We start from the raw sequence: 15,975 nt of genomic DNA, 5'->3' as shown, positions 1-15,975 counted from the left end.
CAGAAAAAAAAAACAGAAAAGAAGGACTAACAATCGCCAACCAAATGGGCACTAGGTTGGCCCGGTGTTCCATAATGCATCATTTCATGAACAATAAAAGGAAAGAGGCGCATTAGTCATCTGTGCATCCACAGTAGCATGCTTTCTGTTCTGCTTTGTTAATTATGGGATCAGCTTTCAATAAATCTCCAACAACAAGTTGCGTGTGCTCAGCAGGGCAACGGAAAGCCCTGTCTGACTCTTCCCAAAGCTCCACACAAGAGAGACTCTGATTATATCTATAAAAATAAGATCTTTTGTGGGGGGAAATGGAGGCAGGAAAGAGACTTTATAAAAAAGGTGAGGTTTAGCAAGAGTTGAGTCTATCATAAGGGATGTGCATATAAATTTTTTTTTATTTTTTTTCTTTTTTTTTTTGTATTTTTCAGAAGCTGGAAATGGGGAGGCAGTCAGACAGACTCTCGCATGCGCCCAACCGGGATCCACCCGGCACGCCCACCAGGGGGCGATGCTCTGCCCATCTGGGGCGTCGTTCTGTCACAACCAGAGCCATTCTAGCGCCTGGGGCAGAGGCCAAGGAGCCATCCCCAGCGCCTGGGCCATCTTTTGCTCCAATGGAGCCTCAGCTGCGGGAGGGGAAGAGAGAGACAGGGGAAGAGGGGAAGGGGGGGAGTGGAGAAGCAGATGAGCGCCTCTCCTGAGTGCCCTGGCCGGGAATCGAACCTGGGACTTCCGCACTCCAGGCCAACGCTCTACCACTGAGCTAACCGGCCAGGGCCTGCATATAAATTTTTAAGCCGGGATGTTGACTGTTTTCAAGAGAGACAAGAGTCATTTCTCCACTCCTACTACAAAAATCAAAACCTGAAGTACAATGAAAAACCTACCATCGAATTTTTCTGGGACAACACAGGTGTCATCATAAAATTGCCTGGGGCCCTTTTCAAACATACAGCCTGTGGGAGAAATGAGATTCATTTAATCATGATGCAAATGAAGCTCACAAACGATTTAAAATAGGCACATTAACACAAAAATCGAGGTAGAAAAATGATTGCCATTTTTCAATTTGGTGATGGGGGCACATTATTTAAATCCTGTGCCTCAGTTTCCTCATCTACAAAATGGTAATAATAATAATAAACCATCTACCTTATAGGTATGTTGTAAGGATAAACTGATTTAATATATACAATTTAGAATAGTGCCTATTACACAGGGATATATCAGTTCGCTATTGCTATAATTACTGGTGCACACATAGAGCTCACATAAACACTTAAAACCTAGGATTTATAACATATCATCTCCTTTCCCATTTTCTTCCAAGTTTCGTTACCCAATGAGAAGAGAGGAAAATCAAAGTGAATTACTGATAACTGCCTTGCATTACTGCCCTGATTAACTGAAATAGATGAAGTTTAGCCCCTTCTTCCTTGGAGAACTATCTGGGCTAGCCTCTTCACATTTTCACCTCTAATAGCCACGGTAGTTAAAAAAAAAATTTTTAACTTTCCTTTATTTGCTGTAAATCTACAGGGGGGAAAAATGTGCAAAATAAAATGACAGCTTTTCACACTCATTTTATCCTCTAAATATCCTTGAGTGTAGACCTTTACTTAATTGTTCTCTTTGATCACCAGGAAGAAATTTCATACATTCACGGTTTTATTTCTCAGATATATTGGTCTCCATTATGGGTTCACAATATTAACAACAGTTTCTATTGCATTTGTGCAGAAATTTTGGTCTCAAGTGTTTTGGATTTACTAGCACATTATACTATCCTTTAAACACAGGGATTTACTGCTATTCATATCATTTATACAGAACAGCCCTAGAAGGATACATCTGAGTCATCTCACAGAAAATACATACATTGTTTACATCCAGACTCATGCATAGATTTCTTGAAATACTGTAATGTGGATGATATCTAGATAAAATCATTTTAATTCTTTTCTCTGCCAGTATCAAAGTCCATTAGACCAAAGCTTCCCCACCATAGTTACCATAAACACATCCATGATAAAAACTCCCTGTTTAGTCTTCTTATGTACATTTCTATCTTTAATTACTTGTCCAAAAATGTAAAATCCAGGATATTTAAAAGCAAATACATTTATATCTACTGTATTTTATTTTTAAAGCAATGACGTAGGTCTGAAAAGCAAAACTGAAAATTCCTCAAAGATACATTTCAGTAGAGAGCAGTAAGATGCAGTAATCTATAAAGCATGTGTTCTATCTGAAAAAAAAAAAAACCCAAAAACCCAACAAACCACCCAGAAACCCATTTTTCAGCTGTTTATAAATGCCCAGCTCATGTTAACAACCAAATACATAATATCATGACCTGAAAAATCATCCTTTGACTTTAAAAAGATAAAGGTTAAAAATAATGGTTTAGGGAAATATAAGTCATTTTTTCAATAAAATGCAATGATGAATTAAGTGACTACATCCTTGGGATGTGTACTGATTCTGACAGGTATTTACAGGGAATTGCAATAATGGAAAACTTAACTTCTGTTCTGCTGGGATGAGCCAGGAAGCCTTCTTGCCTCATGTAAATTGAGTGGCAGCTAGGCACTTCTGAAAGAAGAAAACATTGGTCACAGAGAAGCCTGGAGCTGAAGACTGCTGTTATCAACAGACAGAGTGCAGATAAGAAAGTAACAGAAATTGACAGAGTCTACACCAGGGGAACTTGTCAACACAGTTAACATTTCAGGCAAGGCCCACATAAGAAATGCAAGAAGGATATTGAACCGATACTCTTGAACATGCATGGGAATTCAGTTTTTCTGTATCACTCTTGCTAAAGGCTGGCTCTACCCACACGAATATGATGGTATTCCTGTAACAAACAGTGTCGTGGGTTGAAATACATCTCAGGCCATTTATAGAATAACTGTATATATCCCACAGCACTCCAAGAAAAAAATCAACAAAAACTATACCACATCTTATTTCATGAATACTGCATAGAAATTACTATGAAATGATGAAATTGCTAAATTTATTAAGATTACACCAGTCCTTTAAGGGAGCTGCTATTTTTCCTGCCCCGATGAAAGCATGACTGGCTTTCCATGTTGGTAAAGCCCACAGGTCATATTCAAAACCAATGAGGCTATAAAACAGAACTCCAAAAATGTCATAGCAAACACTATTATTGCCCTAACAGTGAGGCCTTCCCTGTGTGACCAAGTTAACTGAGAAAATAAACTTGGTTAATGGTTAATCTTGAATCATACTGATGGCTGTGTATTTAATATGTATTGGTAGTGGCTTAGATAGGGAGAAAAGAAATATGGATTATGAAACTGATTAAAATCCAAGTCCTTCATTTACTACAAATGAAGCTACATGCTTTAGACACAACATTTTGTTTTTATATTGTTGTAAAATAAATGGTTGCGTCGGATGTTGTCTAAACTCTATTATAGTCCCATGTTCTTTGATTCTGAATACAGAAGTTCACTTACATAATCTGAGGTGGCCTCAGGTGAAACCAATGAAGTTTAAACCTTAAGGTCCTGCACTTTCAAGAGTCTCTTCTGAGTCCTGAACCTATTTTTTTTTGTATGTGCAACTTGATTTTCTTTTCCTTTAAGAGGGTTCCCAAATTTTTTAGGTCCCACAAACTTGGGCCCAAAACTGCATGTAACATATAAAGTTTTTTTAGGAAAGTATGAATATATCTGATCAAGTTAGTTCTCCATCTCTTTCTGTATTACTAAAGTTTCTTTAAAACAATGTATACAAAAGTAAATTTATAAAACATACATGACAAGTGTGCTATTAAATATATGGCACCCTCCTTTTTACCACTGATAGTAAGCACCTAACCTAACAAGTAATAAAGAACATTTAAATGAATTGGAATCTAAAGACCTTCATTTCCTTTTCACTATTGACCTTAGACTTTCATGCCATAGATAATTAGCACTATTTGACCCCAAAGTCATCTTTCATAGGTCCAGAATGTTCCATTTTTAAAATCGGATTTATTTTTTAATTTGTGTGGTGATGAATGTCAGCCAAATACGAAGCCTTCTTTCCACAGGAAAAAAAAGTTTATCATATCTGGTTTTAGTCAAAAATATTTTAATGGCAAGCCATACTAACAATAACATTTATCATCAGGACTCAATAGCTTACAAGTTGAAAACAGTAAAAAATTCTTGATCAAACCGTTTACGACACCATGCCTTGTTTATACAAGTATTAGGTAGTATACAATTCTGTCCCTACGACATGCAGGGTTAACCTTGTTTTCTGATATCAATTCACTTCTAGGTTACTAAATAGTGACACATTTTAGTCCAACTTTTTAACCAACGGTACGTTGATGTGCTATTTCATGTTATTTTGATTTATTACCAGGTATAAAGTCCTTCGAAGCAGTGGGCCCAGCAGAGACAGGGTTAGAGACTCTGCCTCCAGCTCAGCAGCTGCTGAGAGGCAAGCGTTTTGTTGTACCAGTGTTGACACTCTGCCACAAAATACTTTTACTGTCGCTGCCCAGCTGGAGTGTGGCTGCAGAAACAGCTGGCTAGCTCTGACGGCAGCTAGGGGAAAACACATAGGCTAAACCGAAACCCTATTATAGGAAGTGTGTGGCTCAATGCAGTCTCTCCTAAGAAAGAGAAAAAAAAATGCAAGCATTTCTGAGAAAACCACTATTCCAAGTTGCAAGAATATCTAAACAGTGTTCTAGAGTAATACAAAATGAGCATAATCCTGAGAAACTAGATATTTAATATCAAAGATAGGATTTCATGGATAATTTCATGAATACTCATATAGCTATCGCATTGGCTGCTTTTGTGACCATTGTACTTACTATGTAATATTTATTAATCTGTGACATTTAAAGTACACTGATTTAAAATGGAATAAATTAATCATTTATAATTAAGGTTAAAAGCCAGAACTTTCATTACATTTCCAAAGGCCCAACTTGTGATCTAATGTCTAAAAAAGAAAGATAAAACCACTGAACAGCAATTTAGGAAAAAATTTCCTATGAGAATATAATTGTGTTCTCACCAGTTCTTGATACTATTTATTATACCTTAGAGTGAATAAAATTAACATTGAACTCTTAAAATTGACACTCGGCTAGCGTTAAGTCCGGTCTATCTTTACAATCGGTGTCTTTTATATGGTCCAGAGAAGCCTGAAAAAATATGGCTAGGAGGAGTTTATTCCTCTAAAGTAACTAAAGTCATGTTATCCTAAAGTGATATCAGTTAATTTATGACTGTCAGAGTAGGTCAGACTCTAATCAAATTGTAGAAACATTTCCAAAGTGATTATTCAATCAAATGACTAACATGGTTAATTAGGAGCCATAAACATTGCTCTGAAGTTCATCAAAGTAATGACTTGCCCAGAAAAATTACTGCTAATTAAATTGCCTGCTGCTTTCATTTCTACCTTATCTAATAAAAAATCCAGCCAATGAAGTTTGGCATTACAGTTTAACTTTTGTTAAATGCTCATCTAAGATCCCAACTAGCTAAGCGGCGACTTCAAAGGCAAATGTTTTGTGCTGAAGAAGGCAGGCATTGCATATGTATTCAATCTATTTTTCTATGCACTAAAACAATAATGAGTTGTAGTTTAAGCTATGCACAAATGACAGCTTTTTTACACTGTCCTTGTCCATAGATTATTCCCTTAAGATCATTAGTACAGCACCATGATTACAAGCGTGTACCTTGTCATTTAATAGACCTGGTTTTGCATCTCAGTTCTAACATTTCAGGGTAGTTATATAGCAGGGGTCGGGTATCTTTTTGGCTGAGAGAGCCATGAACGCCACGTATTTTAAAATGTAATTCCGTGAGAGCCATACGACGAGCGGTGCACATTACGCATTATCGAATAAAAATTTGGTGTTGTCCCAGAGGACAGCTGTGATTGGCTCCAGCCACCCGCAACCATGAATATGAGCGGTAGGAAATGAATGGATTGTAATACATGAGAATGTTTTATATTTTTAACATTATTATTTTTTTAATTAAATATTTATCTGTGAGCGAGATGCAGCCATCAAAAGAGCCACATCTGGCTTGCAAGCCATAGGTTCCTGACCCGTTATATAGCATCACTGACTCTCAACCTTCACATCTGTAAAACGAGAGTAACAGTGATATCCTTCAAACTTGCAGGCATCGCCGGATGCGGCCCCCTGAGGTCATTCATCCGGCCCCGCCGCACTCCCGGAAGGGGCACCTCTTTCATTGGTGGTCAGTGAGAGGAGCACTGTATGTGGCGGCCCTCCAACGGTCTGAGGGACAGTGAACTGGCCCCCTGTGTAAAAAGTTTGGGGACCTCTGCAGGGTTGCTGGGAGGACCATATGGGGTAGGTTCTGGGCAACATTTCACCCAATATCTGCAAATGGTGAGGATTCAGTTGATGGTTATTATTACTAATAAAAAGATCTATTTTTATGTGAACCTCACAAGTATGTGTTTAAACTGTATGAGTTACAGTTTCTTAAAACTAGAAATAATTATGTATCTAGATTACTTTTCTATCTTGATTTGCTGTGCTTAAATCCCTATCTATTGGTCAATTTGTTGCTTATCAGTGTACTTACTCTGTAATGTTCTTCACAAATCAACTAACCTACGATATTTTAAATATATCAATTTTAAATTCATTATAAATTTATTATTTATAAGGTTTAAGTGAAAATCGCAATTGTATTTAAAAACCACTTGGAAGAACCTTTTTTTAGCTTGTTTTCACAACTTCAACTCTTGATATTGAGAACTAAATAACTTTGGTTTAAAAGTTTTAAAATCAATCTGTAAAATTGAATTATGCAAATTTAATTTAAGAGAAAGGATTTTATTATTATTTTGAGACTTATGGATCAAAGAGCTGACATTAGTGTTGGGCCAAATCAGCTGGCAGAAACAAAACTGCCTATAATTTGTCACAGATTAGTTCATGGTGAAAGCTGGTTTAACAGGCTACAAAATTTCAAAGTGGAAAAGACACTGTTGTCATTTGAATGCACTAGTCAGTGTAGGGGGGAAGTTAAGAAGAATAGTAAACTAACAGTCCAAACCACTGGATTTGATTAGTTTTCATAGGTAGTAACATTGTTAAAATTCTCTTTAAATTAAGATATGCAGGAATGAAACTGAAAGGTTGGTTTCTGTGTCTGGGGACTTGCAGAGGGCGAGGGGAACTGCACTGGGAAACGTAACACCGATTTGGAAAGCTTTACCAAGCATTTGACCACAATCTGTAGTTTTGAATTTGCACATATAATAATACTGTTAGGCACTCCTCTGATTTGCTTATTTGCTGCTCAGCAGTACAGAATAAACGTTTCTCTTCAGGGCATGCTTTGCCTACAGTTTCTAGGAGCAAATCAGGACAGATCAGAGAAAAAAATATTTGTCATAACCACCCGAGGTATCCCTGTAATTTGTTGAAATTACTTATCAAACAGTTACAAACCTAGATACACTTCAGACTGTAAACTCTGAACAAGGGTGGTAGGGAACTCCCTTCTTTCATTTTGATGCTACTGGTTACATTCCCATAGCAATAATCAGTGTGATAACTTAAATCTCTAAGAGTAAATGAGAAATCCCAGTAAAACAGGAATACGTATAAATGTACTTTAATGAGATTTTGCTTTCATATGTACGTTCAAAAGCAGTTATGTGGAGTATATACACTTGGCTAACTTTTTGAGGAATTGATGTCACAAAATAAAGTCCACCTAAACTTGTGTAAACTATTTTGACTGTGGAGGAAAACTTTACATATTAAATTTCCACAGCCAAAATGTGTGTGCTGATAACAATTTCAAATTACCGGATCCTTGGGAAAAAATGAGTGTGTGTGTGTATGTGTGTGTGTGTGTGTTTGTATATGCATGTGTGCATATGTGTGTATTTCAATATGTATGTATATAGGAGCTGTAACAAGATTTTTAAAATCATGTACCTATTATCTAAGTAAATACTGAGTTGTATCAGGAAAGAATTAATGATATCAATCTCACTCAAGATGAGTATAATGGCATAATTCGCCAAAGTTTTATTTGTTCAATGTTCTACTTCACAGTTGTGTTTGTATTTCTCACTTCCTGTCAATCTCACAGTTTAATGTTTAAAATCAGAAGGTTTTCCAAAGTACATAAATAACATGGGCTTTATAAAGATACATTTAAATGCAAATGCATTCAGACATCCTGGTACAGCATCCTTTTACTCTGCATTTCTCCTTGCCACACGAATAGATTTCATGTAGCTAATTGAGAAGGCTTTATTTTATAATGTTTCCTGAAAAGGATGCTAATGGGAGGTAATTTTTTATACTCCTATGATCCCGGGATTGTGGATCAATCCTAAAAGTAACTAAGTCTAAAAATAAGGCCTTGATTTAGTAGGTCTGGATTCACTTGAGAAATTTGGCAAGTGTGATTTCAAAATAGTCCACTTTTATAAGGTCTGCTTGTTGTCAGTCACAAAAGCTTTATGGGAATATAATATCTTATCTCATGTGCAGAAGCCAGAAAGTTGGGAGTTGGCTGAAATGTTAAAAGAGTGATAAATATAGTATTAGGTCATTCTCACTTACATGGGAACTTTCTCATTAGGATTTTTAGTAAACTGTGAATATACACAATCTGCAGATATCTCTCTTCACCGCAGCTCAGATGTACTGAATCTGCTTTTGATAGACTTCGAGGACAGATAGAGAACGACAGTAGTCTTTATATGCCTAGCATAGTGTTTGTAAAATCTTAAAATGAAAAGGTAATGGACCCCCTAGTGGGCTTGCCAGGTGGATCCCAGCCGGGGTGCATGCAGGAGTCTGTCTCTCTGCCTCCCCCCTCACTGAATTAATAAAAAAAAGTAATGGAGTTATCTGCATTCAGATGCTTTTAAAACTTCAAGACTACATAGCATGAAATAACAGTGTAGAATTTTACTTACAAAACCACAAACTTCTGGAGTTATTTTTTTTTTGGGGGGGGGGACACAGTATCCCAAACAAATAATGCCCAGAATCAAACAATATCAGTTTATATGCTCTAATAAGCTCACAATTTTACAAGTTTTACAAGCCTGTGAAGGTTTTTTTTATTAAGTTAGAGTGAAAAAGTTGAAGTGATGGAAAACATAAGCACAACTGTAACTATTTATTAGACGTTGGTATACTCTAAGAATTAACAGGAGATTTTTATAAAAGAAAATATGAGAAAAGATACCATTAGTTCCCAAAACAGACCCCCCCCCTAAAAAATCTCAAAGAGGGGGAAGTTTTAATGTTGGGCTTTAGTACTAAATCATTCACCATCTAGAATCTACGTGATTTAAAACAGTGGTTCCTAACCCCCGGGCTGTGGACCGGTACCGGTCCATGGGCCATTTGGTACCAGTCCTCAGAGAAAGAATAAATAACTTACATTTTTTCCATTTTATTTATATTTAAGTCTGAACGATGTTTTATTTTTAAAAAATGACCAGATTCCCTCTGTTACATCCGTCTAAGACTCACTCTTGACGCTTGTCTCAGTCACGTGATACATTTATCCGTCCCACCCTAAAAGCCGGTCCGTGAAAATATTTTCTGACATGAAACTGGTCCGTGGCCCAAAAAAGGTTGGGGACCACAGATTTAAAATACATCATGGATTGCTTTTTCCTCTCACTTTCATTTCTCCTTGGCTCACCACAATATTCAGACGACTTATCCCACTTGCTTTGTACATTAACAGTACTATTTAGAAGTTCAGAAACAGCGTAATCGTACAATGCCTTGTTTGCCTTGCACAAATAATTATTTTCAATGTTAAGAATATGTCTCTTATTTTGACCTATCTCCTCTAGCCACCAAAATGTATTTGTAATTAGGTATAATAATGGCATCTTATTCAAGGACTATTTTTGAGGATATCTCTGGAGGTAAAGCTAAAAATCCTAGCAACAGAAATCCCTTATTATTGCCACTCTCCCTAATGTTAGATTAGTAACTTTACATATAAACGTAATCACACTTGATCCTTATACAAACACAGAAGAGCATGAAAACTATTCGGTCCTTCTTATAGACAAGGAAACTGAGGGCAGAAGAGGTGACCAAACATTCTCAAGGTGACACAGTAAACAGACATCAGGCCCAGGATTCAGTACAATACCGCCAGTGTCATACAAAGTGGGTGGTTTTATTTTTTAATGCTAAGAATAACAAAAGCATGTAGACAGGGCAGTCAATGGGGCTGGGCCGCACACTAGAAAGAATCATCAGAACAGAGCATTCAAAGATACTTTTCCAAATTGAAGAGAACAGTCACTTAATCACATTAACAACAAACTTGTCAATCTCTCGGTGTTGTTTCATCTGTTTTTCCCGTGTATCTTTCAACCTCTTTCCTCGCAAAAATTTTCAGAATTAGAAACATTTGACTAGAAAAGTCTCACACATGCGAACACATGATAAAAACAATAATCCCCTATTTACACTGACCAAAATCCCTTGAAAAATATTTTAATTAAGTTTTTCATATGTACCGTTAAAGTTGTTCTTTAAATAAAGTCTTCCTTTTTTTCTCAACCATTAAATAGTTCTCATTGAAGTAGAGAAATCATTTAAGTGTCGAAAAACTCTATAACAATTTCCTAAATCTAAAATATATCCTTCTTAAAAATCAATAATATGTATCTCCCTGCTCCTGTTCACACACACACACACACACACACACACACACACACGGGATATCCAAATAGGCACCCTTAAACTGTTTTATTTAATTTCAAATCTTAGCTGCACATGCAGAAACAGCTGTATGTTCACTTCACCCACGAGCAACAAGCAGTTTTGGGGCCTAAGCGCCTTGCTTGTTTTCTTTAAAAAGAAACTAAAATTCTCCCACTATAAAAGGACACTCTCCTCCCCCTTTCTAATTCCCCTTTTTTCAAGCTCGTACAACTCACAAACAGATTAGCCCTCCCTTCTCCCTTCCCTGCCAGTAAAATCCAAGTTAGACAAACACTCTGTGGCTGAAATGACATATTTGAATGGAATTCAGACCCACCAGTTCCTGTTTATGTTTCTGATTTGAGAATGTTGTCTTCTCATTCACTATACATTAGGAACTCTGCAAGGCCATAAATAGTGTCAGGTTACATTCAGGCAGGACCAATGAGCATTAATCATTACTTCCAGTCAACTGGCAAAAGCAGCAGCTGATGGAACACTACACCCTTCAGCTCTGTATAAATGAACATTCCAGAGAAAGAGAGTGAGTGTGTGTGTGTGTTTCCTTTCCGTCTCCATTTTATGAATGAAACTCCAGGCTCTATAGAGTCCATTCATGTAAGAGAAATGCTTCGAGGGCTCTGCCCCTAGGGATCAATCCGTCATGGGTAAAACTGATGTGATTGGCTTAAGACAGCCTTCAGCCTTCCATTACTGACTTAAATGCAGTCCCTGTCCATTTGACCTGCGTTAATGCATAAAGAGTAAATCCAGACCCTAGTCTCAATTCTCAAATCAAATCACTAGCCAATACCACTTACTGTAACTGTAGATTTAGAGCATATTCAAGTATTTCTTAGAAAAACTGATATAGTGAACCAGTGTACTTTTTTTGGGAGATTTGCTATTTTATCTCAAGAGACGAATGAGGAAAACCCATGAGATATGCTAAGCAATAAAAACAAACAAAGTAAGGCTAATCCATGGCCTCTGCTAGAATAACGAAATCAATTAGGAAGACAGCACTGTCACTTTTCACAACTGAGCCACCTAAAAATTGGAGATTAAGCGATCTACCAGTCCACAAATCATTGGCTGAGCAAGAGAAAATCATCTTTATATGTTGGAGAAACAGGTAAGATGTTAACATTTTCTGAAGGATCAATAGCTCATTCCTTTAAATTCCCAAGTGATTCTCCACTTCAATTTCTTGAAGCAATAGTTTTAAAGGTAGGAGAGGAAAAAATTAGTGGCATAAGCAAATGATTCTTAGTAATGGGACAGGACCAAGGCTCCGCTTAGGGAGGGTTACGTTTCAGGTACAAAAAGTCACCGTTGCCTGACCTGTGGTGGTGCAGTGGATAAAGCGTCGACCTGGAATGCTGAGGTCGCTGGTTCAAAACCCTGGGTTTGCCTGGTCAAGGCACATATGGGAGTTGATGCTTCCTGCTCCTCCCCCTGTTTGCTCTCTATCTCTCCCGTTCTCTCTTTCTAATAAAAATGAATAAATAAAATCTAAAAAAGTAAATATACAAAAAGTCACCGTTCATGAAACCGTAACCATCACTGTCCTAGAAATTACTAAACATGGTAATACTAGAAATATTTAGGGTTGTGAGAAAGATAAAAAGTTATTACTAAACAATTATGGGAAAGATTTCTGCAGTTTGTCCTATACTGAATAGTGTGAAACTTACAGACATCTGTAACTCGATCTTTGACTACAGAGAAAAGAAAACACTTCTCTACCAGTGACCTGCAGCCATACGGGGAAACCAGTTGCAGTCAACAATCCCAATAGATATGTCGAAACTATTTCTTATGGGATCTTCACCCATAAGAACGGAGGAAAGAAAAGAAACATGAAAAATGCCTGTTCTCTGGTTTTTAATATGTGAAGGGTTGTCTACAATGGTGTTATGACAATTCAATATTTATCTTCCACTTTTTAATATCTGGTACATAAAATGGGAGAGGATCAAGTTACCACCATATTTTGCAGTTCAAAGTTAAAACGCTTGCCACAGCTAGGTGGGGAGATGATGAGGAATGCTGTAATCTAGTATCCAGAGAAAATAGGGAACAGAGCAAGACCACTGAAGAGTGAACAAACACTGAATTATTCATTTCTAAATACTCTGTTTTCAAGGCTTTAGAAAAAACTTCGGTATTCTTTCAGTGGTTACTTTTCAAGGTGGTTCAAAGATATGTAAATAAAAAAATAATGAGATAAAAACGGAATGTTTTCAAATATGATATTTCATATTAAAATCATAATTGCCAATCCTGGGGCCTTTCGTTTTGAAAAGTACAAGCTGCTAGTTTATGGCAGCCTAGATGTTCAAAATAAATATCAGTAGCCTTTACTTCTACTCCCTCCGTTCCATCTGGCTTTAATTAATCATTCTTCAGCAGTTTCCTTTTGTAGTCATTGCATTCCATGTGTTTCTTGAACAATATGTTTCGCTTGATTACGTATGTGTCACTCAATTGTTCATAAAGGATGTAAGAAAATTTGTTAGAAAATATGTGTGAGTTTGATTTCCCTACAATATATCTCCTCGTATAAGTAAGAGATAGTTTTTAAACATAATATACACTGAAAACAGAATTTCTGAGATATTACTATATTGACAGTAGTAACAATCATAATAATAGTTTAGAGAGAAACTACTAATTTTAGCCTTCTGAATTTTGTTTTTAATTTTGTGCATGTTGAGTCTGTCGACTGAGGCCCTTATAAACTATCCTCAAACACATAAAGCACTATTTATTTACACTGCTGACAAAAAAATAGGGGTTGGGGGGCCCTGGCTGGTTGGCTCAGTGGGAGAGCGTCAGCCTGGCGCGCAGGAGTCCCGGGTTCGATTCCCAGCCAGGGCACACAGGAGAAGCGCCCATCTGCTTCCCCCTCTCCTTCCTCTCTGTCTCTCTCTTCCCCTCCCGCAGCCAGGGCTCCATTGGAGCAAAGTTTGCCCAGGCACTGAGGATGGCTCTATGGCCTCTGCCTCAGGCACTAGAATGGCTCTGGTTGCAACAGAGCAACACCCCAGATGGGCAGAGCATCGCCCCCTGGTGGGCATGCCAGGTGGATCCCAGTTGGGTGCATGTGGGGAGTCTGTCTGGCTGCCTCCACATTTCCAACTTCTTAAAAATACAAAAAAAAATATTAGGGGATCGGGGAATGTGCAGATACTCCATACTTTCAGCTTTTTGTATAGTGCATTTTCACCAATGAAATAAAAGTTGGTTTTGTATCTCATTTGCATAATTGAACAAATTTCTTTGACTTGTCGTTTGCTTTTCTGATGTTCTTATTTAATTAAAAAAATCAAATGCTTCTTTTTTTATCACTTCATATTCATTTTAAATGTATCCTAATTTCTGTAAGCAGTATATTATTTTTTGACATTTTACAGACAGCTAATCATTCTCTAAATTTCAAGTTTTATCTATGAGCCTTCATCAAAGTCCCAAAGTGATAAAGAAGTATGTGAGGGACTTGAGAGGGGTTGCTTAGGTAAAAAAAATAAATGAATTTAAAAGTGGAGGATAGAGCCTGGCTTGTGGTGGCGCAGTGGATAAAGCATTGACCTGGAATGCTGAGGTCGCCAGTTCAAAACCCTGGACCTGCTTGGTCAAGGCACATTTAACAAGCAATCAATGAACAACTATAGTGAACAACTACAAGTTGATATTTCTCGCTCCCCTACCTCTCTCTCTCCTCTCTGTAAAATCAATAAATAATTTTTTTTTTAAATGTAGGATAGAAAAGGGCCATCTTATTCTCCTGAATGTAAGCTTTTCTTATTTCTGTTTTATATGCTGCATTCTCACTTAAGCTTTCTGGTGAAAAATGGATTCACTAACAAAAGTTTGAAAATGACAGCTCTAGTTAAATGATAAGCCATCAAGCTTTCAGAGGTTTTAGAAGAGAGTGAAGTCCAATAAGAAGGCTCAGACCAACTCAAAGTTCATTTCATCACAGAATTTTAGATCTGGATGGGCCATTAATTTGCCACTTTTCCTTTTAATCATTAATTCAGCCTTTTACAGAAGAATTATTATGAAAAAGTCACTTCCTTAACGATCTCAACTCTTGTGTATGGCATACTTTAAAAAAGAAACAGACTGTATTCTAAGCCCAAATGTTACTTGAGATCCCGTATCTTCCTATTGTCCATCAGCTAACACTTGACAGTACATTTGACGGCCAGCTAATGTACCTCCATCCTAGGAAAAGCATGCCTTTGGTCATAATGCAGATACTTTTATTGCCATGGATAATACAGTTTTTAAAAACTATATAGAACCTGACCAGGCTGTGGCACAGCGGATATGGATAGAGTGTCGGACTGGGATGCTGAGGATCTAGGCTCAAAACCCTGAGGTTGGCGGCTTGAGAGTGGGCTCATCCAGCTTGAGGGTGGGGTCGCCAACTTGAGTGTAGGATTCATAGACATGACCCCATGGTCACTGACTTGAGCCCAAAGATCGCTGGCTTGAGCAATGGGTTACTGGCTCCCCCGAGCCACCCCCCTCAAGGCACAAATGAGAAAGCAATCAATGAACAACTAAGGTGCTGCAATGAAGAATTGATGCTTTTCATCTCTCTTCCTTCCTGTTTGTCTGTCCCTGTTTGTCTCTCTCACTAAAAAAATCAAAATAAAGAATAAAAACCATAAAGAAATATTTAGTCCAAATATGAGAGAAAGGATCGATAACATATGTGACTAATTATGGAGTAAAGTACTGGCCAACTATATAGAAAGATAGACTGTGAACTGGGCACTAAACTAAGAACCAGGAAACCGGTTCTAGTTCTGGCTGTTCCACAAATCATCTATGTCACTAATGACACGTTAACTTGGATGAGCCTTGGACATATTATCTGTCCAACTGGGATGTAGAGAAGTAATATGAACCAAGTGACCTCCAAGAGCACCTAAGTTTAAAGACTTATAATTCTATGAAACAACTATTTGTGTCAAGTTCTCAGCTTAAAATAGTGCTAACAACATTCGCCACCACATAAAGGTTAGCATGCCCCCAAACTGAAAAAAATACCTCATCAATACCCGCAGGGGTGGCCCATAAAACACACTTAAAAATCCAAAAACATTTTCTTCTGAAAACATATGCCAGCTTCTTCCTGCACCCTCTCCTTCTCCCTCTTCTGACTTGTCAGTTCAGCAACCTTCGCTGTGTCCCGGAAAGTACTCCCTCTA

General features: G+C 37.5%; 1 protein-coding gene across 10 annotated transcripts in view; it reads right to left on the bottom strand.

Moving 5' to 3' along the window:
- ETV1 (ETS variant transcription factor 1) overlaps positions 1–15,975 on the bottom strand; it is a 98,781-nt gene that overhangs the window by 18,332 nt on the left and 64,474 nt on the right. For all 10 annotated transcript variants that reach the window (XM_066353756.1, XM_066353757.1, XM_066353758.1 and 7 more), the window contains 2 exons: positions 2,529–2,595; positions 888–958 (listed from right to left, as the gene is read on the bottom strand). In XM_066353756.1, coding sequence (XP_066209853.1) covers positions 888–958; positions 2,529–2,595 — 138 coding nt within the window. The remainder of the gene's footprint in view (positions 1–887; positions 959–2,528; positions 2,596–15,975) is intronic.

The sequence above is a fragment of the Saccopteryx leptura genome, chromosome 12 (genome assembly GCF_036850995.1).
Source record: "Saccopteryx leptura isolate mSacLep1 chromosome 12, mSacLep1_pri_phased_curated, whole genome shotgun sequence".
NCBI classification, from domain to species: Eukaryota; Metazoa; Chordata; class Mammalia; order Chiroptera; family Emballonuridae; genus Saccopteryx; species Saccopteryx leptura.
This window is presented reverse-complemented; position numbering and strand designations above follow the sequence as displayed.